Raw genomic sequence first — 26,503 nt, 5'->3', positions numbered from 1 at the left:
TGAAGCGGAGGAATGAGACCGTGCAGCGGGCGAAGGGACATTTTATACGAAAAAATATTTTCCCATCAGCCCGCGTTGTGCCGCACGGGCTGATGGGACAATATGTCAGCGGTAGGATTTGGCAACTTTTGTAACTAAACTAGCAACTTTTATTTCCCAAAAAGAACCGAGCAATGAATGTACCTATTTTAACGTCGCACGGACTAATGGGAGATGGTCGGAGTGAGAAACATGAAATGCCATCCAAGGAATTTTGTCGGACAATTTTCAGACTACGAGCAACATTTTAAACGTTTAATTATTTTTCTTAACACACACAAAAAACTAGCAACAAAACTATGCTATCTGTGCTTAAAATCGATGCACGATAACTACATGCGTCATTTAGGTCCCACCAGTGGTGAGAATGGCTGCTTTCAACATGAAAGAACCAATGGATATATTTAGTTAATTTTTCAAAATTTCCGGTCAAAAACTCGACACTTGTCTATGTGTTTCATCTTTTAACAATCATTACCTTTGACTCCATCACCAAAATACCCGGTGGATTGTGAATGTGTTTTTTTCCAAACACGTGCAGTCGAAAGGCAGTAAGGCAAATAGTTTGATGAAGACTGTTTAAATCGTTTCATGACTATGACATCTTTGTCGTTGCTTCAAAATAGACGTTGTCGGCAGGATTCGAACCTGCGCGGGGAGACCCCAATGGATTTCTAGTCCATCGCCTTAACCACTCGGCCACGACAACTGCTGTAAAGGATATTTTAACTCACAAGTACAGATATTACTAGAAGGCCTAGTTAAATCTGATTTCTCAAAATTGCATTAGTGATCAAGTAATTGCTTTTAAATGGTCTGCTGGATTCACTGCTTGTTTTAGATCTGAGTGTGAAATCTGCTCAATACAGAGGCGTATTCCAGAGCGATACAGGCCCACCACACCCTAAAAATGATGAGGGAAGTGGTCTTCATCAAACTATTTGCCTTACTGCCTTTCGACTGCAAAAAAAAAGAATCATATTTGCTTGATGTATTTTTTTTGCACGAGTAATAAATTAAAAGTGAGGAATGTCAGTTGCCCTTGTACCCTTCGATTTCTTCTTTCATTAAAGGCCCGAACGGTGATTCGAATGCAGGGCGTCTTGAATGTAATGCCGCCGTGCTTGTGACTGTCAAACAACTGTTATCAGCACACTGAATGAATTTGAAATTCACGTTGTTTGATCGGTGAAAACGCGCAAGGATGTCAGCTTCTTCGCCTTTCTGTGGTGGTTTCCAAATTTCACAGGCTTCATCCATTGAAGGTTGAATCTTCGGCCACATGGCGTCACTTACAGCGCGACTCAGACTCAAAATTTTAACATTTATTGAACCTGTCCAATTTTGCTACACTTTATGCGGTCCACGGAGGCGACATGAGGACCCTTTGAAGGTATCGAAGGAACCAGCCTGCGAATTCTCTCCAGTATTTTGGAAACCACCTATGGTCGAGTTGTGCCGGAAGTGATGCCATTCGACCGAAAATGGCGCCTTTGAAGCACGCCGCTTATGAAATTTAGACACAAGTTCACAGTAAAGGTTAAAGTACCCCATTGGGCAACATCTCTTAACTTTTGAGTGTATGTGATATTCCACTTTTGAGACTGTAATTCTTAAGTACTTTATAGTCTGTAAATTAGGGGAATCAGTCAAAGAAACAAGGCTACTACTTATGTTCTTTATCATATCCAAGTGGAATTTATTTTTGTATCTCATCCACCGCGTTTTGATCCAACGTCGACGTCGCTGCAACTAAAGGGAAAACACATTTGAGGTGAAGAATAGAATATCCCTCAGTGTTCACAACTTAGGAAGAAAAAAAACCCTAAATGAACTGCAGCAGCACTACAAAAAAACAGCAGCGTGTTCTCATCTTTTTTTGGGGCTGTTTACAACTCCCCTTAGCAAGGTAATGCATACAGAACAGAACATCGTCATTATGGACAATGAGGTCCAGTTGAACAAAAAGCCACATGATCATTTGTTCATTTAATGCCTTCAGGTTACATAGAATCATATTCATAGGATTGTTCTATGTTCTTTCGACAAACATTGCTGATAACCTTTGGATTGCATTCATATATTTCTATCAGTATGTTCAGATGCTATGGCTTGTATGGACTTTAACTGTGTCCTGCAATGAAGAAACGGACCAAACTAACTTGAAATGAGAGCAGAACATCAAACGTGACCATTGGATGTTTCCTTTAAAGTTTCATTATGCTCAAATATTTTACACTATTGCCAGAAAGAAAAATAAAAAAAGAATATATGCATCATATGTATATCTATATTTATATATAAACAAGAGTTATAACTAGTTGCAGGCAAGCAGAGAGTATCTTCCCCGCCCAGTTAAGGTTCAACCATTCCACTAACAACATCATCACCACCACCACCACCATCATCCTCATCCTCATCTTCATAAGGCTGCCAGACTCTTGGAGGGGGCTTTCTTTCTTCAACCAGATTCCCTGAGATGTTCAGCTCTGTTTTATATGTGGAAAGGTTATTAGATTTCAACAACCCTGATGAAGGGAGTGGCCTGGCTGAGAACTGGGACCGCACCTGTTAAGGAGTCAAGCTTTACAAGTCGCCTGGGTGCATCTTAGGTACTTTCCGTTTAATTTCATTCGTTCCCATCATTTTACAGTCGGATGCAAAGCTGCATACACAATGCCATCGGCGGTCAGTCAGTCCAAGGCTCGGTGAACAAGTGGTCTTTGCTAAAGAGTTCTTATGAAGACTCTGCAGTGTGCGTTCAATCATAATGCATCTAGTGCGGGGTGGGGGTGGGAGGGTCCTGGGACGAGTGTATGTGTGTGGCTCCTCTCAGGGTCGAGGAGAGGCTAGTCTCTTTAAAAGTGGCTCGTCATACACCCAGCACTCTCCGTCCTCGTGGAATAGCTGCAGACACACAGAGAAGCAACACATTGTGGCAAATGAATCCATTGGCAAGTTCCCTTCCCCAAGAGTGAATCAAAGAAATAAATCCAAACGGCCATCGCTAAATGCAGCCCTAGTAGGTTAAAATGTCCGTCAGGCTCACCCTGGTCTCCCACTGCTGCTCGTTCTCCTTCCTCTCCCTGGCTTCCACTCTCTGTTTCTCCTCCAGCCGATGTTTGGCTTCTGTTGCAGCGTCGATGTCTTTGAGCTTCAGGTTGAGGGTCACGTCTCTCCAAAGTCTGTCGGGTGGGTGGGGGAGCAAAGTCATCATTTGTCTTCGCCCCCCCATGAGAGTTTTGTCACATACAAGACCGCCAAAAGGGTGAAATGTCCCACCTTCGAGACTCATACGTTAGCTGATCTTCCAGTTTCCTGACTTTCTTCTTAATGATGCCCATCCTCTTGGTGTCAATGAATGATGTGTTCTCCTGCAATATATTTAATATTCCGGGATTCATTTTTGCTTTTCATTTGAATAAGAAATATAAAGTGACAATACAATTTGCCATTGCTTCTGATATTGGGTGCGAATATAGAAACGTTGAATTCCCCTTCGATGAGCGGAATATGTTCCGGACCCGCCAGCAACAGCTGAAAAGCAGCTATTTATAGAGCCCATATTAACAGTTTGAATACCGGAACCCTCCCACACAATTTAAACACACTCTCAGAGTAAACGGTAGTAAACATAGACCAGAGAGTTACATAGATTCAAATCACATTGGATTCAAATCCATTGAGCAACGATAGCTGCTCTTAGACGTCGGAATAAGAACAAAACATTTTCGGCTACAGTGGACAACGGTTCCACGTTGAACAAGTCCGAAATCAAAGCTACAAAATCACAAACATTAGCCTAAGGGTGAAAACCTGTCTCTCAGCAGCGGGAAAAGAAATGTATTTTGACATGAGTAGTCTTGTGAAAACCTGAGGGAGAACTCACTCCTGTGGCCCACTTGGCAAACATCACTCCGTTCCATTCGCCTTCAATGGAGCAGAAGGACTTCTTATCATTTGGTGCACTGCGATAGACGATCAACAATACAGGTGATGATGCCATCCCCCAAAAATGCCATGGGGCTTTTGAAGTCTGCAAATGAATCAGGATTTTTCTTACAAAATCTCTGCTGTGATTCTGTGCTTCTTGCCTCCGTAGAAGGGTTTGGTGTGGAACACGATGTTGGCGTTGTAGCCTGATTTGGAGCACGAGATGTTGCACTCCCCGCCCAACTCCACCCAGGGGACGGTCAAAATGGACCTGCACAAACGGCTCAGGTCAGTCAAACGTGCGTCGACGACACAACCGCGGAAAAATGGCAAAGCACGCACCTGCCATATCCATTGGGGAAGTTGAGGATATAATGTTCATCGTGCTCTAAACATGATACGCAGCCTGCACGGAGAATGTCACCAATTCAGTACAAAATAAGACAACATGAATGGGGAAAGTGTATGAAAAGTCAAACGTACCTTGTCCAATATTATAAACGCCTATCGACATGCCAAGGAACTTCGACTTGGTCCAGATGTGAGCGTTGAATTGGATTTTCTTACTTAAACATTCTGCGTAGAATGCAGAAACTGCAAAAAGAGGAGACGAAGACATTTGACAATTTGGAAATTTTGTTCTGCAATTATCATAATGATCATAAGTCTGATTGCAAATTGACAAAAATTACTTTACTCGCAAAGGATTAATTACACCCTTTTTTTTTTTAAACTTGGGTTGTGCGACAGTTTCAGTTGTTTCCATATGGTGATAATCACCCCCCTCCTCTCACCCCCTGAAATTTTAGAGGACGTTCTACTGTATTTGGCGATTGAAGACTACCACTCACTGGGTGGATGATGAGAGACCTGCTCAGCCACAAAAGACACATTGTTGGGTGAAGACCCTGGAACCGGAACATCTGATATTGTGTCCTGCACTGGAGCAGGGGAAGATGACTGAAAACAGAAGACGGCACATGATATAGACTGTATAGGAGCCTCAAAGAAAGAGACAGAGAGAGAGCTTAGCTCACCACGTTGGTGGAGGGCTCCTCAGTCTTGCAAGGCAGATCCCAGTGACAGAAGAAGACCTCTCCCAGAATGGGGTTGTAAGGCTTCTTGGCTACCGAGCCTTTCCTGCCCGCGTGGAAGGCTGACAGGTACCATTTGACCACTTGAACCATGCGCTCACGAGGATCTGGCTGCTCTGCGATACTGTAGGTATTCAAAGGATTGCATGACTGTGCATACGCAGAAAACAACCTTGGCAACAAGAGGTACAGTTCAGTGAAATTCAGCTCAGTCGGCAGACTTTATGCCGTTGCTAGTCCACCCAAGCGTTAGTTGTGTTTCAACCTATGAAATGACCTGTCTTGCTCAGCCCTATAGGTACTATACTGCGGCTCGTGCACCAGTGGCCACAGAGTTGGATGCTGAATATGCAAATGAATACAGAATGCAATGATTATTAAAAATAACCAATATTGCATTCACGTTGGAACAAAATGGTTTTAAACTTGGTTTAACCTCCGCTCTCCCCTAAAGAAAAAGCATTGCGTCTAATAATGTTCCACTTAAAAAAAAAGTATTGTCACCCATTCTATACTTGTGTTTTGTTCTGAAAAGTGCATAGCTTGGTTGAAATTTTCCTGAGTCGTGATGTTTGTGGAATTGGTGTTTTACAGGCCCAAAAGAACTGACATCATTTGAAATCTAAATATCTGATTAATGTACTCAAACAAAATTAAATAGGCTTCATGTGGAATGAGATTTATTTCCGAAAATTCCCACAAAATGTATTTTAGCAAGAATTTGATCATTCTTAATCCATGTCACAGAAATGTCACTAAGACACTTTGGAACTGTTTTAAATTGTCATAATGCATGCATCTCCTTTCCACACATCAGTTTAAATTTTGTGAAATTATGTCAAATATTTGATGAAACGCAGTACTCGACACAGAAAATGCTAATTGCGCACTGAACCAAACAGCACTGTACCGTCCTGTTAGAAGGAATCAGTACATGAGAAGCACAACAGCTACGGCAGAGTTAAAGGACAGTTACCTTACAAATAAGTCAGGATGTGCAAAGAAGTCGGCATACATTTCTAACAAAGATCTCCTTTCTAGGATGAAGGTTGGCAGGACCACCTGGGGATTAGGATGGAAACAAACTGCGGCTCAGAAGCAAATCCAAACAGCCCACTGATGTTAGTTGTGAGTTCAAAAGCTCACAGCACGGATTGGCGAGGAGAGAAAACCGTTGCCGTTACCTTGGTGAGATCCATGCCCAGACGGACTTGCGAGAGCAGGTGCATGATGACGCTTTTGTGCTCCTCCACGGACTCGCCTTCACCGTCATCGTCACGGTCGTCGTGGCTGTCAAACGGATCTGAGCACAACAGTCTCTCTGTAAAGTAGCTGTCTGAAAATTACAAAAATCAAAACCAAATGTTTGTTTTTATCTTTTTTTACCTGGTTCTGTGGTGCCATTTGACATGGTCGAGTTGAGTGATTCTGTTGTGTCTGGTCTCTTCATTGCTGTTTCTTCATTGCTGATGGGTGAGGCAGCTGGGGGTCCCGAGGGACTGAGAGCATCGAGACGGTAACGTTGGGAGAAATGAGGCCAGGGATAAGTACACAGTTCAGTGAAGTGTAGGACGTTGCTGTGACATGAATTTGTAGCAGCCACTCACTTCATGCAGTGTTTGGGGGAAGTGGTGTTCTGGTAGAACTCGTCTGCGTCGTAGAACTCATCCTCGCTGGAGGAATACGAGAAGTCTGGCACCGAGTGCGAGGGGAGGGGGATGAGAGATGGGGAGGTGACGCCGCTGTTGGGGCCTGATGGGCCGCTCCCTGACACAAGGGTGAGTTAAGTGTTAGCACGCAGGCTACATATAACAACACAATGTCATCACGCATTCTGTGACATTAAGCAGTCTTCTGGCAAAGCGTATAGATGACGGCTCTTTCTAGCATGCAGCCTTCTACAGAACAGGATGCAATTTAGGGCAGGGTGATATGGCCTAAAAACACCCCCCACCCCCACGCCCCTCTGTTCTTCTTTCTTTCATGATTTTGTTGCTGTGAATTGGGAATTTCGCCATTGCGAGACTACTAAAGGATTTCTTTCTTATTATCAGCAATAAATAAATAAATAGAAAAAAACCCTATTTGGGATAGATCCTGAGGGGGAAAAAAAAATTGAGAATTGAATTGATAAAATTGAAATTGATAACATTGATTAACTGCCGATCACTCAACTACTCAAAAATGAACACAGCAAGGTTTGCACGTTTGGATTATTTCACTCATGCAAAAATATGTAGTAATGGTTCACCTGTGCTATTGGGAGTTGGAGTCTGCAAACTGCCCATCACGGTGACGACAGGTCCAACAGGTAAGGTCGAAGGTCGCTGGTCCGATTTACACACCTGAGAAGTATCTTTTGTGCCAAAACAAAAATACAGAGGTAGAGGAAAGGACACATTAGAGCTTCCAAGAAGGTGTGATATGATGTAGAAACAATCAGTCATATAGAAAGAAACTGCAGTCTATTTTAGTCTAGTCACACAAGTATCTGTATCGGCTGTTGAGTATCTTTGCCACCTTTTAGTCATTATTGGTGCCATCCATTCTCACCAGTGGCTCAACTGTGCGCCAATTTATCATTCTTACTATGAACCTCATTTTAAGAGAATGCCATACTGTACTACATTTTCTCAACCAGGAAACTTATAATTTGACAGATAGTAAACTTATTGGTTGTTAATAATTGTTCAAAAGACGGTCATGGGCAATCAAAGCAATGGTGGGAGACCAAAAGGATAAGCGATTGATTTTAGCACAGAATCAACATTTCTAAGCATTGTGATGTTGTTGTGAGTAACCTTAATGGTCCTCCACTGAATAATATTACTATTGCAAAATGATGGGAGAGAATGTTTTTGTTGTGTTTTTCCTCAAAAAGGATTTACGGTACTATATTTTGTTTGGCAAAGGTGGAGGGTTTTACTTCATCTTTAATCTTTCGAGGATAAATCAGAGAGCCAGCATGTAATCTCCATGCTCATGAATAAGCAGGAGCATTCACTGAAATAAATGGTGTGTTGAATTGACTCCATTTTATTTCGTTAAGTGGTTGCGCACTTGAAAATCATCTGGTTACAGATGATTTAATTTCATAAAACTCAGACAAAATAAAATGGAGTAAATTCTATGCACCATTTTTTTTAAGTTGTAGTAAGAAGGTGTGTATGCGAACAGGTCCGGCAGCTACCTGTGGGGAGAGTGGTCTGTGTTGGCATCGTGATGTTGGCTACAGGAGTGTCCAAAGGCGGCTGGTAGATCCCATCCACAGGGTTGATGGTGCTCTAAGGAAAAATTGATTGGCCATCAATCTCATATCAAGTATGGACATCTGACTGACATCAGCAACATTCACTCATGGTACTGCTGTTACACACTCAAAATGTTCGTGACCACATATCCCGGGGTACTCGTGACTGGTCAATATTAATATCTATAACCACATATGGGTGCAGGCAAAGCCTCACTGAAAGAATATTTTTCACTCTCCACTGGGTACCAACTAGAGGTCAGCCTCAACGTAGACCCAAGTCGCAACAAAATGTGTGAACTCCAATATGGACCCCCACCCCTAACCCCTTGCAAGGGCAGATCAATTTCCTTTCGCTCCACTTCCCAGAATGACAGACATGAACAGATTTCATGAATCAATATGCAAACAGCAGCAGCACAATTACAGAGTACCTTTTGAACTCTGAACAACCCTCCGTATTAAAACATATAACTGACGAACGCCTAAAATCAGTTACACGTTCACACCCCTGCGGTGAGAACCAGCCGGGGGCAGTGTCTCTTGTGCTGGACAGCCATCAGCAGGGATGCCACCCCGAAGATGATAGGAGCCCTGAAAATGTGATAGCCTCTCATTTGTTAGCCCCGAAAAAAAGTACAACACAAAGAGTTTTAAAAAAAAAGAGACAATGACACAATTTGCAGCCATTCTGCTTAATACTATCACCGGTCTTTATCCCCCCACACCCCCCCCAAAGTCTCCATGATTTGTTCTCTTCTTTCCAGAAAATTTGTATACATTTTGAGTTCTTTTTCACTTTTAAACCTTTTTGAACATCAATGAATAATGGAAAAAAATAGCTGTACAGCACATCTCAATAAATGCTTGTGACAAGTTTTATCACATTTATTTTGTCATTAACTATGTAATCTAATGCTTGGCCTCCTGTGTATCTGTCTCAAAATCTTGAGGTGATTTTGCATTGGTGTTCACCGTCATGATTGGCGCGTTGGAAAACAAAAGAAATATGATGCGGCCGTAATAAAAAAAATGACGCTGGTTTAGTGGGTCGAGCACAATTACAAATGTTAGTGTCCCAACAATTGTGAATGCTTAAACCCAAACATTCGTCCTTATATTAATGTGTATTGAAAATATTTGTGAGAAGGCTTGAGTATACCACTCATGCTACTGTGTGTCAAAATCAAAGTGAAACAGTTGAGAGTAATTGTCATCGTGTCAAAATTACTCAGTGGTGAAGGTGACAAGAGTATGTATTGTAGGAATGCTGGGAGTGAAGCATTCAAAGCAGCGGTTTTAGGAGTCCCCCCCCCCCCCCCCCCCCCCAGGCATTTATAATGAGCGTCAATTATCCACGGATTTTCACTATCCCCACAAACAGCAGGGCAACGATATATTGTAATTTGACAGTGACAAAGACATTAGTGGAATGTAGAGAGTGCAGAGACTGGCGTATAACATTGAAAGAGAAAGCAGACATAACGCAGAATGTAGTGAGCCTGAAAAATAATATCACACATCCACGTTTTATATATAAATAAATATATTTCTCCCCGCACGCACACAAACACACACACACACACAACATACGAAATCCAATCGACCATGTGTGCACATTAGAGGCAGATCTCACAGATCTCACAAACGGTTATAAAGGTGTGAAGGTATATTTAGCGAACAGCTTATGAAAATAAAAAAAAAAATTAAACATGCTCATCATTTATAGACGGAACACACTGTGCTATTTATCGATACATTTTTACTCTACGTAATGTCTTGGAGATTAAGTGGGATGTCGGCTCTTCTGGGACTCCAGCATAAAGATACACATCAACTACACATGGTGATTTTTTTTAGTGTACATGACCGTTGCTGGGAGCAGCGAATGTTTGGTAAAAAGATTTTTGGTTATGTTCCAGGAAAATCCCACATTCATGAGCTTTATTTGACATGCTTGCGGCGGGGGTGAGGGGAGTAGTTAACCCCTCCTTAAATAACAGACATTCAAGTTTTATCTGCCTGATAACGTGCGAGTTATAGAAAATGATAATTACATTTTACACTAAGTATGGATAGACACTAAAGTGCTCCAAGGATGGCCGCCGAGCTATTAGTGCCAGATGGGTCAATAAGCAGGCAGCGTGCGGAGGATAAATCAATGGTGCGTTTGTTGATTCCAGCGCAGTGCAGCCTTCCCGTAGTGGGTCCCGCACACAATGCATGCAAACACGTCATGGACAAACAATGCACATTTTTCCTTTTTCCTAACACACAGAAACACACGATAGAGAATAGTTCCCAACGAGTAGTAATAAAGACTAAATCACAGATAAAATCAAGGAAATGATTTCAAAAGATCAGAGGAAATAGTGGCAGATGTGAGGAAAGGGACCGAGATAGAAACAAATCTCCATAATGACGGCATGCACTAACAGATTGCGTCGTATCCACTTTCCTACAGTGTGGTGAATTCAGTGGAAAAAGAAAGTTAGCAGTAGGTTTGATTTCAATCCTCACAGAGAACGTCAAAACTTACTATCAGTCCGTTTGCGTGTTGCTGTTCGTTACTTTGGTCCTTAAAATTTTAAGAAGACAATGTTAGACTACTGATGTAGATTTCATGTCATTTTGCTATTTGGCACATGATGGAATCTTTTCATCACATCACAAAATACGTAAGTACACAGTAGATGGAATCATTGTAGTTTATCTGAAGTTTTTTTTCTCCCCACTTTAAAAAGTTGATGTGATGAAATGATTACTTAGGTTATATTCTCAATGCCCGCTGACCCAAGCGACAACCTAAAGCTGTTAACTACCCCAGAAATACACACAGATGTGGTCACATGGTGATTACGGGGAACTGTCACACCCAAGCAGCAACAACACCCCCCCCAAAAAAATAGCGAGCAGGTAGCAAGGTATCACACTTACCTTAGCAATTTGCAGCAGAACAATACAGTGCTTGATGGACTCTACCATACTCTGAAGAAAAAAAAAAAGCCAGCGTAACAAGGAAATTAGTAAGCAAGAACTGAAATACAGGAAGGAAAGTGTGTTAAGTTTGGACTTACACAAGTAGTCTCCTTCAAATTTTCAATTTTCTGAAAGACAATATGTGAAATGCTATAAATTCCAACATGAAGAAAATATTTTAAAAAAGAAAAGAAAAAGGATTTTATTTTCTATGTGACCTTGGGGGTTTTGGGGGAGGATGTTGACTGCTGCCGCTGACTGCTCGTGAAACGTGCTTAACATTCACATAGTGAGCAATTCCAGTGATAACCAGCCTTAATTCATCAAATAAAAAGTATTTGCCTTCGGGTTAAATCGTATCAAACTGGGCAGCAAGCAAACTTGACTGCATGCCGATTTTGTCCGCACACATTCATAAGCTGCTTTGAGCAGCTCTTTGTTCTTTTGGCTTTTTCAAACCTTTTTGAAATGGAAAAAAAACCCCATCTCTCTTTCTTGTACAAATTATGGTCAGACTGCGTTCTGTGATTTTGGCCAGAAAAAAGAAAAAGGAGAGCATTTGCTGTTACTCACCCTGCGAGACTCATCCTCTTTGCAGTCCTTGATCTTCTCATCAAAAAGCTGGGAGAACGACAGAAATCACAATGAATTCACTGGCTGCATTTTGTGCTACTGCAAGATGCGTCTTGGAGATTCTACTCATATTGCTTCAGCTCCAGTGAAATATTTTTATTTTAAACGCTTGCACTATTCCAGACTTTGAAGCCTATAAAAGGCGAGCAACCTTATCTTAATGGAGACTGTCATGTCGTTTGAACCGATGTCATGAATAAAATCAGGACATAGTGTGAGACCTCAGGTCAAGTCAACAGTATTGATAGAGCACTTTCAAACAGCCATCGCTGCATACAAAGTGATGTACATGGAGCGATTTAACATGCACAATAAGCAGTAAGACAAATCGGTAATAAAGGTAGTAGAAAGCAACAAACAGTAAAATCAAGAACAAATCTAAGTCATGCTGAGTCGAATGCCAAAGAATACAAGTGAGCATCAAAATATTAACTCTTTGTGTTTTGAATTTCCTTTCCTTTTATTTTATTTTTATTTTTTGACAGTACGGAGATGTGTTGTTCAAGAATATTAATCAGATGTTAAGTGAAGTACATTCAAAGCATTCGGACTCTAGTGTTTGTATTTGCATTATCTGTTATAATCTGTTGGACTATATTTTACACAAGAGGACAGAAAGAATCACCTGGAATGGGGCTTTTGCCTTTTCTTATTTTTTGTTTTTGTTTTCAGGTCTTAACATGGTGAGAATATTTTTATAACAGTTAGGAAAGTTGTCATGATTTAAAACATTTCCAGTCCAGTTTTATGATTTCCACAGCTATATCCTTGAAAACTTTTTTTTCATGATATTATGTCCAGTGGGGAAAAATTGGCAATACCGAGCCAAATGTAGAAAACCTCATATTGTCATTGATAATGAGAATTTAAATGTGAGTTCTGTCAGTTTTTTTTGAACAGCGATTCATATTCATAGTCCTGTAAAAACTGTATCTTGTTTAGAGCTGTCACTATAGAATATTTTTAGATGAATTATTTGATATATCTGTTTGGTTTTCGTACAATTCAATTCGTACGATCAAGGTTCCACTTATAGAGACAATAAGTATGGTAGCAACTCAAACGGCTAAGTGTGATACACTGCACGTAAGCAAGGTCAGCTCTGTGCTTCAAGAGGGTATTTGCTGTTGTACCTTTAACTGGTCAATCAGAATCTGTAGATAGGCATCAGCTTCTGCAAGTTTTCTGTCAAAGTCTTGGACACTCGGTACAAATCCCGTCTCAGTCTCCTGTGTTTGGAAAAATGACATAAAAAAAGGTTAGCCGATTATTAGGACAATCCAACCAAAAGTCTACACAAACAACAGTATGGGAGAATCTTCCAGTAACACACCACACCGGTATACAACCACCTTTGTTCGCAGCCTTGCCTGTGCAACAGAACAGCAGGTCTGACTGAGATCAGAGCATTCAGGCTCTCAGAAACACAATCAAGACAACCAAGACAGGGCAGCTGAAAGTGTGTATGTGCCCCCGCAAATTGACCGCGCCGCACATAATTGTTGGTTGATTAAAAACAGACTTAATCCAGGCACAGAGCAATCCAGTTAGGGACAATTGAATTACATAATGCCCATTAGAAGATCATCACAAGATGAATGGCAGAGGGGGATGAACTGGGGCATCTGTCTTGCTTTCCTTGCAGTACAGTGGAAACTCTAAAGTCCAACTACAAAAAGGGGGCGAAATTTGGAGTGCTAGCAAAATGTTCTGGGAAAATACGCCCCAAAATCCAAAGGAGATTAATCCATCATCGCGCGCGGCATCAGCTCAGCAGCAGCCGCCAGAATGGAATCGTGAGTGTAAGGAGGAAAAGTGTGATTATAACCATTAAAACAGAAACGTTACTAAGTAAGTGCCTGGCTGCTCAGTGTTCTGTCTAATTAATTGAACCAAGCATATGTTAACATAAAAGGCATGGAGTTGAAAGCATAGTGACATACATGAAAATAAGGGGACGCCAATGGCAAAATCACATTTTCTTTCATTTTTATTCCTTTTCATTTATTTTATTTTTTACTTAGACTAACTTATAAGTTGAGCAGCATCACAAAACAGTGTGTGCTAGCCTTTGGAAGTTCCACTCTTACCAGAAAAACTCAGCTGACACAAAAAGAGGAAAAAGTACAGATTAATGAGCACAAATAAGACTTCCCTAAAAAAAAGTACACACGCACGCAAGCACACACACACACACACTTGCCTCAAACAACAGAGAAAATATATTAAAATCCAGGCAGATAATTTTGCAACAAGAACAGCAGATGTTGAGTCTGCTGAGCAGCCGGCCACACATTGCACAGCAGCACTCGCATGGAATCCAATCACGTAATCAAACCTTTGCGGCCGATACGCCTGCTCTGATTTTGTTCTGTCGCTCATTGTTGGCGTGTCGTGGACCTGCAGGGCTTTTTCCTCCTGCTAAAGTGCATCTCACGGGGACGTGAAGAAAAGCCATGAGCAGCCAAACACCGCCCTTGTCATCTATTTTAAAGTAAAAAGTGCACTCTCTTTATAGGGAACAAAGTCTGTGTTAGCTCAGCTTCCATCAAGCCTGCGGCGAACTGGCCAAACTTCCTCAAAGGGGGGCAAAGGTGGTTTCACTGTCAACATGACGGGAAAAAGTAGGTGGCTGCATTGGTGCCTGAACAAAAAGAAATGCACATCAACACTACTGAGGTCAATTTAGGTGATTAAATGCATTGAACACTGTCATAATATAAAGCGTTGTACTTATCCAAACTGCGCAATCATTTTGACGAGCGAAACAAATATGCGGCGGCACGGTGGAGGAGTTTTGCACATCCACCAAACAGTTCTGAGGCTGGGGGTTCGAATCTGGACTCGGGCACTCTTGTAGGGAGTTTACATGTTCTCCTCGTGCTTGCATGGGTTTTCTATGGGCGCTCTGGCTTCCTCACAAATTCCAAAACATGCATTCACGCCTAAGGACTTGAAAGGGGTGTTCACACAGCAACTTTTACTACGGTGTAGCACCGGGGCTACCCCCGTAGAGTGTTCACACCTACAAAGTTATACCGGCGTAGCCCCTGAAAACAGCTTAAACCGGAGCAAATGTAACCCTGCTCAGGAAGTGGTTTAAAAATTTACTCCGGAGTAAATGCTAGATTTCTACTGCACCTCCTGTTTGAAGTTGTTTTTGGAATTTGTAAATTGTTCATTCTTCACATTCAAAGAAATATTCCATTTGAAATCTTGTAAATGTTTGAAACCTGAAATGTGGCAAAAGGTCAAAAAGTGGGGCTAATCCAAAGTGAATGGAATTGTGATTGATCGTCCTCCTTTTTTGCCCAAGAAGAAAAATAGCCCTTAAGTCCATCCATCCATCCAATTTCCGTACCGCTTGATCCTCACTAGGGTCGCGGGGGGTGCTGGAGCCTATACCAGCCGTCTTCGGGCAGTAGGCGCGGGGGACACCCTGAATCACTTGCCAGCCAATCGCAGGGCACACAGAGACGAACAACCATCCACGCCCACACTCACACCTAGGGACAATTTAGAGCGTCCAATCAGCCTGTCATGCATGTTTTTGGAATGTGGGAGGAAACCGGAATACCCGGAGAAAACCCACGCAGGCCCGGGGATAACATGCAAACTCCACACAGGGAGGCCGGAGCTGGAATCGAACCCGGTACCTCTGCACTGTGAAGCCGACATGCTAACCACTGGACTACCGGGCCGCCTTAGCCCTTAAGTATTTTATTAAAAACAGATAATAGAAAGTAATGAATTAATCAGCGAGTGCAGTGTGATTTTCTGCATTATTCCTCTTAGTGTGCATGGTTAAAAGATACCAATGGTTAAAAGATACCCCAAATTTGGCCGAGAAACAGGTCATATCTCGGTCACAAGTCAAGTAAACAATTACAAAGCTGCGGTTATAGACTGTAAACACGATTCTGCAGACACGTCACATGCTTACAACGTCACGGTTTATTAATATAATATGCACCGGCATGCCCCTGCACTCCCCCTAACTCCACGGAAGATGTCGTCAAATCTGTGAGTGGTGGTGCCACATTCACATTGGGAAAGACTTCACACACAAAAACAAACTCACACCACCAGACTTGACAAACAGCACTGCTCTCACACCCGGCCCCCTTTGTGTTTATCTTTCCATGTTTGTCCCAACACCGCACTGCAACCGTTTTAAGTTGTTGCTGTGATGCAGACATGTTTTTGTGTGTTACTTACAGGGTTCCGCCATCCAATAGACATGTTTAAACTATGCAGATTTAGTCCATTGGGCCATGTAAACCTGACACAGGATTTTTCTTCTGCCTCTTGTTATGCACCGTCATTTCCCTCCTCCGACAGCAAACAAGGCACCCAGCTCTGGTCCAAGTTGGCGCTCTCTCACTCTTGCCTCCTCCCGCTCTTTCTTAAAGGAACAATAAACTCTTGGGCTGCAGCGCAATACGACAATATTCACTGCAGCAACCTTCAGAGCGAGTTAGCCAGGCAGCCACAGTTGATCCTGTCTTATCTTCTATCAGCAGGGCGTTTAGTATGAGACGGAGTTAATCTGCAACCCTCCCCTGGCAGGAAAGGCGCACTTCCTTTCACGTAGGCAGTGGAGAAAACACACGAAAGGAGCAGCAAACACTGACAGGGGCAAGTATCACTAATGTTTGCTCCTATTGGCTGAGGCAGCCGGGGCAGATGTTTGGTTGGACCAGCAAGCAGCTCTGAGATTGGAAAGAGTGCGTCACATGACGCTGTGACAACAGCATAGGCCTGTGTGTGCGTGTGTCTGTATGTCAAGTCAACAGTATTTATAGAGCACTTTCAAACAGCCATCGCTGCATACAAAGTGCTGTACATGGAGCATATGTATATGGATATGTATGTATGTATGTATGCATGTATGAATGTATGTATATGGAGCATGTGTATATACTGAGCAATGCACTTAAGCTCATCAGAAGGCTTTACACCTCAAAGGGCGTTGGTGGTGAGCAAATAAAGAAGAAGAAGAAAAAAAGGGAAGCATTAACAATGGAATCTCTTAATGATGATGGAATAAAAATACAATTAGGTTTTAGGGAGGAGAAAGAAAACTAATCTTGGTCATACATCATCAACCAACCAACCAACCAACAAACAAATAAATGCATGAATAAAACATTTGCTGGTCCTGCATGCTTTAAACAAATTCAAACGCATTAAGTGAAACAAACTATTCCTTAGTGCTTGTCCTTGTGCACACAACACTCCAAGTAAGAGTCAAACAGTGCTTGTTTCAAGCTGCTCGAGTTACTCCCAGTTGATGTCTACTGTAAAACTGACACACAGAACACAACCATAAATTAAACCTTGAATATTCAAACACTCAAACCATATAATTCCTTCCAAGAAAAGTCCACCAAAAGTCCACTAAGCTTACTGTGCCATTTTAGATTCCTACACATTATTTCTTTATTTTTAAGAGTACACAGACAAGTCTGACTGATGTTAAGCTAAAACCTCTTCTGTCCAAATTTGTTCACAAATCTGGTTAGGAACACAATGTGCTCATCGCAAAAGCTGCTCATTGAGAGCAGAGCGGAGGGGTTCAGAGCAGGCATAGACGGCAACAATGTAATTAAAGCCTGCCGCACAAGGAGTGCATCATTTCTGATGACTTGACTTCATAAATCACACTTTTAACATTCTGAAATGTCATGAAAGTGGAAAGATTTTTTTAAACATACAAAGTGAATACATTGTTATACGTGGCACTGGGCCCACATCATTACAGTACCTATGATGACGCATGATGTACACAAGGAAATTTAGAAGTCTACTGCTTGTGCTTGGTTACTTCTCATTCACACTATACCAGACTTTGCAGTGTACATTCTGTTCTTGACTTCCGTAGTCTCTCTTAGTCAAAAATTCAATTATGGAATAATAATAATTCTGACACACCAGACTTTGTGTGGTGGTCGTGACAGTCCTTGACTATGTCACACTACACAAGGTAACGTTTGTTTTACAACTCATGACTCAAAGAATTGGCCACGACAGTGATCGTTTGCCTGCGACATGTCTGTCGGGTTCAAATCCGGCAACAATCATGTAGTCTGAGCTCAGCATGAGACTGAGATCCTCCCACAACCTGGAGGATATGTGCATCATCTTTTCCAGTGGTAAAATGTAAAATACCAACAGGGAGAAATAAGAAATTTGCATTAGCAGGCATCAAAACCGAAACCCCGCAGCTAAATGGGTCTTATTGTGTCGGAATTAAAAGGATTAAAAACACACACTGACAAGTATTTATAAAAACACATGCATGGTTTCCTACCCGGAGTTGGAGGGTGTGCCGCAGGATCGTTCCCTCTAAGGCGTGGATCCACTTCTCTCGCTCGTCTGCATCTCTGGCTGCGGCCACAAGCATACAGACACGCCCTGTGAGCTATATTTCTTACATGGATTTATCAGTAGACATTACATATTTGGACATTGAAAACATGCAGTCTGTGATAAAACAATCTAAGTAGATATTTTTAGGATGGCGTTTAAATTATGCACTGCAAGACAATCTGCACTGTGATGTCACATGCTTGAAATGTTTACATTTGGGTGAAATAGAGCAAGACAAAGCTACACCCTCATTGCACACACACACACCACCCTCAAAAAGGCTGACATTGAACATTGACCCAAAACAACCCGATAACATGGGCATGAGTTGTGGTACGAGGAGTGCTCAAGACCTTCATTTAAATTCATGAGAGAACCGGTCTTAAAGAGACCATTCAACATAATCAGGTGCTTTAATGTGGACTATTTCAATTTGAAATGAGTAATTCAGTGAATTACTCATTTCAAATAAAATGGTAGACATTTATAATAATAATAATACATTTTATTTATAAGCGCCTTTTAGACGAAAACACTCAACCTACCGGTGTATGAGTACTCACCATTGCAGAAATCTAAAAAAATATATTTTGGCCATAGCTAATGCTAATAATTTGGGGTTGCTGTGGCATGTAACAGACATCAGGTAATGGTCTAATCCATTTGATATCAGCAATCGTAACACTAAGACGGCGCATCAACTGATGGATTGATGAGTTAAGAAAGGCTGAACAGTGCCAAGAAGCTTTTGAACAAACGAAATAGACAGCTTAGGCTCAGGCCAACCCACTCAGAGAGCCCCTCGCTTCTCCCTCAGCCTAAATAGACTCTCCAGAGGAAGAGGTTACTGAGGCTAATGTTATTTAGCTCCATTCTCGATTGAAGTAGCACTGCTGCCTTGATTTACATTTTGCCAGAGAATACAAGCTTTGACTAGCACATTTTTGGATTTATTTTCTCCTGAAGAAAGGAATAGTGCAAACATGTTAATGTGCTCAGACACATTATGTCTTCAAAAACCAGACAGATGCATCAAAGGTTTACTTTTTAATGCACAGAATGGAAACAAGATGAAAGGGAATAAAAGTAAGAGCATCAAACTAGTGTGGAAATTCTTTTTTTCTTAAATTCTTTAATCAAATATGAAATCTGACTGAAAAAGTTCTGAACCAACTTTGACCCAATGATTTGTGCAGCGTTGGTATTTTTGCAGGAACAATTGGTTATAATGAAGAGGATAAATGTATTAATCCTTCATCACCACAGGCCAAATGTGGCTTCGCTGTGTAAAGTTCTCACTACGCACACTTAATGGCAGACACTTCGAACTTCAAAAAAGCATACTTTTGTAATGCCTCGTGTATTTAAGAGGAAAAATGTAAACTTCAAAAAGTAAAATAAATCTCGTCTTCAGCAAAACACATGAATTGGAGCGATTTCTATTCAAAGAGGTCAGGTTATTGAACTTAACATTTCCGTTTCAAATGCTTAGTATCTGCTGTCCCCCATCTGTCCAAAATGCATCTGAATTATTCGTCCCGCCCTTTTCTTTCCTCATCCCTCCATCTTTCCACCAGCTGATGTTTGTGTGCATGCTCCAGAGGGACGGCGAACCTATCAACACTGCCAAGACCCACACTGTGCTGCAATGACAATGCAACATAGTGGGATGAGAATAAATGTCGATCACATGTGTTCATTTGGGCTGAACGGCTCATGGGTAACTACCAGACAAAATGCTGGGGGGTGTTATTGAAAATTGAGCCCATGTGGGTCATATCAAGACACGGCACGGAACAGCCGAGAGGAGTGCTCTTGCGTCTGACAAAAGTGGACAGTGAAGACAGGAAGGATGGCGACGGTAGATAACAGGAGGTGAATGAGAGTGGAGGAAAAGGGGATGCTAAAAGGCTCTCAGGTAACTCAGACACCGCCAGCAGAGAGGGGCTGATTAATAATGGATGCTCCTCTAAATAAAAGCACAGTAGAGACGGAGACACAATCGAAGCTGGCACAGCAGCTGAATAACAACTACACTTCTGCTTATAAACTGGATCGTCCCACAGGAGGCATAGTGCATTCAACCAAGAAAAAAAACTAGTTAGCTAAAGAACAATTTGACAGGGGTCTGTGTGGGGAAAAAAATAAAACTTGCAGCCCTATATTCATAGTACTGAGGATTCAGAGGGACTGACAATCCAGCACCTTAGGACCAGGATCATTTTACTGCGACAGAAGAATCTCCTCGGCACAACATCCTGTGCATCACATCTCCTACCTAAAAGCCTGTCTTAATGCATGACACATATCTCAGGCTTATTTTCCATTAATTTCCCCAACAACAGCACATGGGATGGCCTCGTCAGTTTGGAAATCAAATGCCCGCCATCATCCAAACTAGGGGATGGATGTTGGAAAATAAATTATTTTACAGAAGTTGTCTTCATTTTGAGAACGTTATTATAAAAAGGGGCACGTACTGAGGAGAATCATACTGCTTGCAGGCGTTGAACACAACTCAAAGGCGAAGTCATATCTAAAATGTTCGATGCAATAATTTGTTCTATGAGCCCTCATGAGTCGAAACATGGCATTCTGACTGTATTCTGCATTCTGTAGCCTCCCCATGTAAAATGAATGGGGGATTTTTCCCGCGGGCCACTTCACCATCCCGCAGCCACTTTTGGTAACCAAACTGCGGCTTTCACACCACAAACCTCCCGGTTGACTTGGTGTTTGCGGAGTATGACTTAAATAGCAAAATCCACTTGTTTTTATTCATCTCAGGGGGGTGGCTATTTTGCCACATGCTGTTGAAAAAAAATTATACCGCAGTGCCTAAGGGCTCCACTTGTGAATGTCACATGACCAAACCCAGAATATAGGTGAGCCATGATGGTCGTTACCCAAGCCCTTCGGCACTGTGAAGTCCTTTTCAGTTGACAGCAAGTGGCAAAATGAGGTGAGATGGATTAAAACAAGTGGATATTTCTGTTATTTCTGAATAGAGAAAATCAGTTAAGATTCTGAGATGAGTTATCATACCCTGACTTCAAACATATTTGTGCACAATTACTTCAGTCCTGAAAATGTCTCCACCAAATAAAATAAAACAGAGCATAGTCATACTTTCTCAATTAGCCAACAATAGGTTGATATGTAAGACTGCACACAGCCCATTCACCATCACACCTGACTAAACAAATCCACCTTGCAAAGCACAAAAATACCTTTGAGCTGCAGCAACAAAACCAATACGCCTAAGCGACACAGGAAACACCGCTCTGCCTGAACTATAAATCCCTGATGACACGTAATCAAAATCCTCTTCCTCTCAGTCTTTTCGTCTTAATTGTTGACATGCATGTGGACCAAGCCAGGGGCGGTTTTCTCCTTACCCTTCCGTTTGTAGAACCACAGCATACAGCTTCGGAAAACAGACATGGGAGAGGGCATGGAGGATGTGAGAGGGGCGGGGGGCCCATGGACTGTGGCGGGTGGCTGCTGGTGATGAAATGGGAGGTGAGGTGGTAGGCAGTGAGAAGAATAAATGTACACTAGTGGAGGGATGCAAGAATGGATGCAAAGGAAACGTGACTGCTGCTAGCTCAAAACCTGGTGGCGTGATGTAAGAAAAAGTGCCTGCGGTCCACTGGGTCGAGAAGAGGGAAAGGTTGGCACGGCTAGGATGTGGTTGCGAAGGGGTGATGCCGTTGCTGGGAGCAATTCCTGTCCCGATGGTCAGACAAACTGTGTGTTTTGTTTTGTTGTTGTTTTTTTTAAACGCTGCCAGGATCGGCAGGCTTCTAGTGAAGGATGAGTAGAGGCGGCAGCCAGCGGAGACCTGAGCTCAGCTTCTAGCTCAGCAGTATTCCCTTATTAGTCCCAGAGGCGCAGCTGCAACACACACAAGCAGCAATCTTCGCACTCAGGAGTGCTGAGGAAAACAGATTTCTCCCTTGTTTCTGTTCCCGGAATCTACGCAGTGGGCAGCGGAACAAATCTCCTTCATCCAACTTCATGAGGCAAGCCCATGTTCCACTGGACCGGAGAAAAGCTTCAAATTGCTTACAGCACGCTTTGACTGTGCACGCTTCCTGGCATTCGACAAGACTGATCCAAGTCTTTCATAAGACGGGGAGGGAAAGGGAGCAAGAGTGAGAGAGACTGATGGGGCAAGCGAGCAAATGAACAGCAGCAATGGAGAGTGTAGGGGGGGGGGGTAACCACAGAGAAAGAGAGCCGGCAATGGAAAAAGACGGCCAAATTAAAAGAGAGTCAGCTCACCTTGGAAATGGAAAGTCTTCTGGTCCACTGTAATGGTGAATGTGCTGTCGTCCTCGTCATCGATGCCGATCACAGCGCCCTGGGCAAGAGGAAAGAGTGAGTGAGCGTGAGAGAGACACGACCCACTTCACTTTCCTCTCCTTTAGAAATTACCTTTCCTCCAATCTCAACTGCTTCAAAAAAAGCTCATCCCCTCCTGCCATATCTTTCTCCCTCACACGCACAAAATCCTTGTGCCCTTTGGAGTGACGGAGGGAGGAAAAAGTATGAAGAGGAGGGGGTGGGATTTTGGAAAGCAGGAGGAGGAGAAAGGCGGGGAGAGGAGGAGAGGAACAGACACACAAGGGACAGGCAGCCAACAGATTAAAAGGACTGCAGAGGAACAAAACGGCTGGCAACCTAACTGGGTGTGTGACTCATAGCTGCTTACTGCACAAACCAAGGAAGAGGCTGTAAATCGGCAACTCCTGACGGCTGTGCATGAACTAAGGAGTTTAGGGTTTCATATTTATGTTAGCATGTTTCCTACCAAGGAAAAAAATGACGACAGATTTTCACAAAACTTGGTCAAAGGCATGGCATGGCCTCAAGAAGAAACCATTACATTCTGATACAGCTACAGGAATCTTAGATACATTAGTGTCAAGTCTTTCCCTTTAGTTGTTACCCAGTTTGCAACCACCCTTTAATGCACATTACCGCCTCCTACAGAATTGGAGTTGAATATTAATGACCATCCATTAAACTACAACGTCCTAGGTCCCGGGGGCTGTTGGGAAAAGTGGGTGTGTTTAGTCTGCCGGGGCGGTATAGGGGTGGCTTCTCACTTTATAATGTAGAAAAGTAAGGACCGAGTCGTTTTCTTGGACTGGGAGGGGCTGGTGTTTGAACATGAAAGAATGCAAGAAAGCAAGAATGAGCAGGAACACTCCGAGATGGGTGAACGGAGAAAAACACCACTCTTCAGAGTGTTCTCAGTGACAAATTCGCATTTTAACATGGCTAAAAGATCAACAAAGTTGATTTTGCATGATATGTATGTGTGAGGTTGGGAGGGGTATTTTAAAGCCTCGAGGCAACAGGTAAATCCAAAGGCACATACGAGTAGCAGCAGGCCTGCCTGTTCTAACTGCTCATCAGGGGTGGTCAACAGGATATAGGAGTGTCGTAAAAGTGATCATTTTAAAAAGGAATACTTTCAGGGATTTATGTAAAATAAAGTGCCGCAGATTCACATTTGTTTCCTACCTTGTGAAATAATTGATAATAATTGTGAGCAACCATTAACACGATCAGTGTCTTCCTACCGGCATTTACGGTAATTTCAGATGCCCGTATAAAACTGGTAGCCAATTGCATTTCTTAATACCCGAGAAGTAGCTCTTAGTTTAAAAACAGACTGGTGACCTCTGCTCTACATGCTGTTTTCCAACAAATCTTTTGACAGACTTTAAATAGTTCCCCCACACCCCCAACAAAGATTATTTATAGGTACACAGAAATAACCAAAATTACAACAAATTAATCACAGAAGACAAATAAAGATAGTCTTATTAACATGTGTATTAATGAAATACACTTGGTAGCATTTATAGTGGATGTAAAAAAAAAAAAGATGTTACAAATAATGGAAAAGATTAAAATACATCAGAGACGAAGCAAAATAATTCCATATTTGTAATAACATGTAGTCTTACCTGTTACTCATGCAATGGAATGGAATAATATTTACTAGCTCCATTACGGTTGACCCAGTACAAACAGTCGGCACATAAGGAATGTTCCTAACCATAAAGGACCAAATCGTAAATTTGGATCAATAAATGACTGCAGGGCACAAAGTGTTTGACTTGGTTAATCATTTATTGAAGGGCAATAATGTAGTACTCTGAACTATAACCTCTTCACATCAATGGTTTGTTTAGGTTGTTGCGTGCGTGTGTGTGTGTGTGTGTGTGTTCGCAAATTTACATTCAAACAAGTGTAGCGTTCCAAGATGTAACTGGACGAGACTACCTTCCCCAAAATGGCATGAAACGTGTAAAGCAGTGTAAATTGGTGAACAAGGAATTCGCTGTCATATTATTGTCAAGGTTATGTGGCAGGACAAAAAACTGCTCCACACTCCTCTCAAGCAAGGCGAAGGCAGTTTTGCAATGCTTGAACTGTGGGTGAATTTTTGTCAACTATGTGCATATCATGTTACAAAGCTCCACGTGCTGGAATCCACGTTTAATCACTACCTCAATGTTGCGAACTTTATCATTTTTATTTTAAGATTACATAATGATAATTGGCCAGCTTTAAAATACTGCCATCTAGTGGCAGAATAACGGGCACAACAAAACCTTGAGGCTATCAAATTGGACAAAGTCGTCTCCTCATTCATTACCCAGGGGCGTATTTAGTCATTTGGGGGGCTACTGCCTGGCTGCTGCCATCACCTAACTATAATGTAGCGAAATGTTCTACCAACAAGGCGACATAGTTTCAGGGAATATAAAAGCATGATGATTGAATATATTGGTTATAATATTACAAACAAGTTACATCTCATATCTGTTGAAAATCATGGATGTTTGTGTGGACACCCTGTGCCTGTAGTTTTTCCCCTCTTGTCCCAGTGACTTCTTTTTCAAGGAACACTACAACAATTTAATTGAAACGTTTTGGGATTGAAGGTCCTTTTATGCCATTCACATTGAGAAACTTACCCGAAGTCGTACACAGCCTCTTCTGGACCCTCTCATCATCTTGTCCTTTGACTGAAAACAAAAAGAACAAGCCTGTATTTACAAAACAGGGCTACCATAATCCATGCATAACCATTTCCTGGGGTTGAATTCCAAGCAAAACTGGATTTAAACGGCGATGATGCGTTCATAAAGAATACCGCAAACAAACACAGATAGTCTGTGAACAATTTGAGGTCTTCATGACTTCCTCATGATTCCTGGCATGACAGAGCTCACAGGAGGCACGGTTTCTGTCAAGAAACCACAAGTAAAATGTCTGTATTTCTTGATGGATTTCTGCATGATGCACCACTGCATGTACACATACCAGTAGTATGAATTCAGATTAAACTTCACAAAGAGTTTCGAGAGAATCCCAGATCGTCAACAAGCTTGCTTCTGTGTGACTAATTGTTGATAATAACATTTACGTACCACGCATAGGCACCTTTGGTATTATTGTAGTACTCAGCTGGGAGCTCGGACTGTTTGCCAATGTGCGGGTCGTCATCGTCATTGTCATGTTATTTATACTAAGGAAACAAGAACGTTTGCTATCGACTCCTCCCACTGTGTCTCTCATTTTAGTTCAATTAGTAAACTGAGTACTGTCACACATTTGTAAATAGTATTAACAATGAACACCATTCTGTGTCGCTGAAGCCCCAAAACATTGAAAATCCTTTGCAGCATCGCTTCTGTGTTAAAGATGTTGTCAATTTGAGCTTTTGCTAACAACGTAGCTAAGCGGAAGTATTGAGGAAATGCTGCCACCGGATTGGCCAATTAGACTTCACTCAGCATCGTAATTGGTCCATGTGACGATCCGTCACCAAGCAGACTCGCCTGTTGTTGCCTGCGACTCCCCAACTCCTGACTAACACCAAAGGCCAACATCACAACCAGCGTCAACTTCTACCATATAGCCGTCCACCCCCAGCGAGACGTTTCAGGGTCACAAACGGGTGAGAATGTACGTACCGTGTAGTAGGACAGCAGTCCGGCATTGTAGTCCAACACAAACCAGCGGTACTGCCAACCTTTCATGACGTTAGTCCACTTGCTCAGTGGCCCTTCCATGATAGACGCCATCTTTACAACACTGACGACTGGGAGGAGTCGGATATGCTTTGCAGTGACGTCACAAGAAAGCGTTTTTCCAATCAATAAAGATAATGAAA

The 26,503-nt window shown here is 42.2% G+C and overlaps 1 protein-coding gene, 3 long non-coding RNA genes and 1 other non-coding gene across 8 annotated transcripts; 3 read left to right on the top strand and 2 right to left on the bottom strand.

Moving 5' to 3' along the window:
- The first annotated feature begins 12 nt into the window (after positions 1–12).
- Positions 13–1,938, top strand: LOC127605438 (uncharacterized). The gene is made up of 2 exons (XR_007963595.1): positions 13–558; positions 596–1,938. It is a non-coding gene; the product is annotated as an uncharacterized LOC127605438 (long non-coding RNA).
- trnas-aga (transfer RNA serine (anticodon AGA)) lies at positions 667–748 on the bottom strand. Its single transcript has one exon. It is a non-coding gene; the product is annotated as a tRNA-Ser (tRNA).
- Positions 1,710–26,459, bottom strand: osbpl9 (oxysterol binding protein-like 9). Of its 4 annotated transcripts, XM_052072828.1 has the most exons (24): positions 26,304–26,459; positions 25,302–25,352; positions 22,588–22,666; positions 18,242–18,318; positions 13,062–13,157; positions 11,869–11,916; positions 11,394–11,423; positions 11,254–11,304; positions 10,856–10,894; positions 8,257–8,350; positions 7,318–7,422; positions 6,674–6,833; positions 6,453–6,565; positions 6,251–6,369; positions 6,043–6,128; positions 5,010–5,190; positions 4,824–4,932; positions 4,456–4,566; positions 4,315–4,378; positions 4,103–4,243; positions 3,929–4,007; positions 3,322–3,413; positions 3,089–3,224; positions 1,710–2,946 (listed from the first exon to the last, which is right to left on the bottom strand). In XM_052072828.1, exons 1-24 carry the CDS (start codon positions 26,412–26,414, stop codon positions 2,872–2,874), a joined length of 2,247 nt encoding a protein of 748 aa, XP_051928788.1. In that variant the 5' UTR covers positions 26,415–26,459; the 3' UTR covers positions 1,710–2,871. The 4 variants fall into 4 exon arrangements, with proteins under 4 accessions (XP_051928788.1, XP_051928789.1, XP_051928791.1 ...); XM_052072829.1 differs by lacking the exon at positions 10,856–10,894; XM_052072831.1 differs by lacking the exons at positions 18,242–18,318; positions 22,588–22,666; positions 25,302–25,352; positions 26,304–26,459 and adding an exon at positions 16,147–16,542.
- LOC127605434 (uncharacterized) lies at positions 4,123–5,504 on the top strand. Its single transcript, XR_007963591.1, has 2 exons — positions 4,123–4,260; positions 4,782–5,504. It is a non-coding gene; the product is annotated as an uncharacterized LOC127605434 (long non-coding RNA).
- Positions 9,158–9,865, top strand: LOC127605437 (uncharacterized). Its single transcript, XR_007963594.1, has 2 exons — positions 9,158–9,285; positions 9,662–9,865. It is a non-coding gene; the product is annotated as an uncharacterized LOC127605437 (long non-coding RNA).
- Positions 26,460–26,503: the final 44 nt, after the last annotated feature.

This window comes from Hippocampus zosterae, chromosome 8 (genome assembly GCF_025434085.1).
Source record: "Hippocampus zosterae strain Florida chromosome 8, ASM2543408v3, whole genome shotgun sequence".
Lineage (NCBI taxonomy): Eukaryota > Metazoa > Chordata > Actinopteri > Syngnathiformes > Syngnathidae > Hippocampus > Hippocampus zosterae.
The sequence above is the reverse complement of the archived record's forward strand: the minus strand, read 5'-3'. Positions and strand labels throughout refer to the sequence as shown.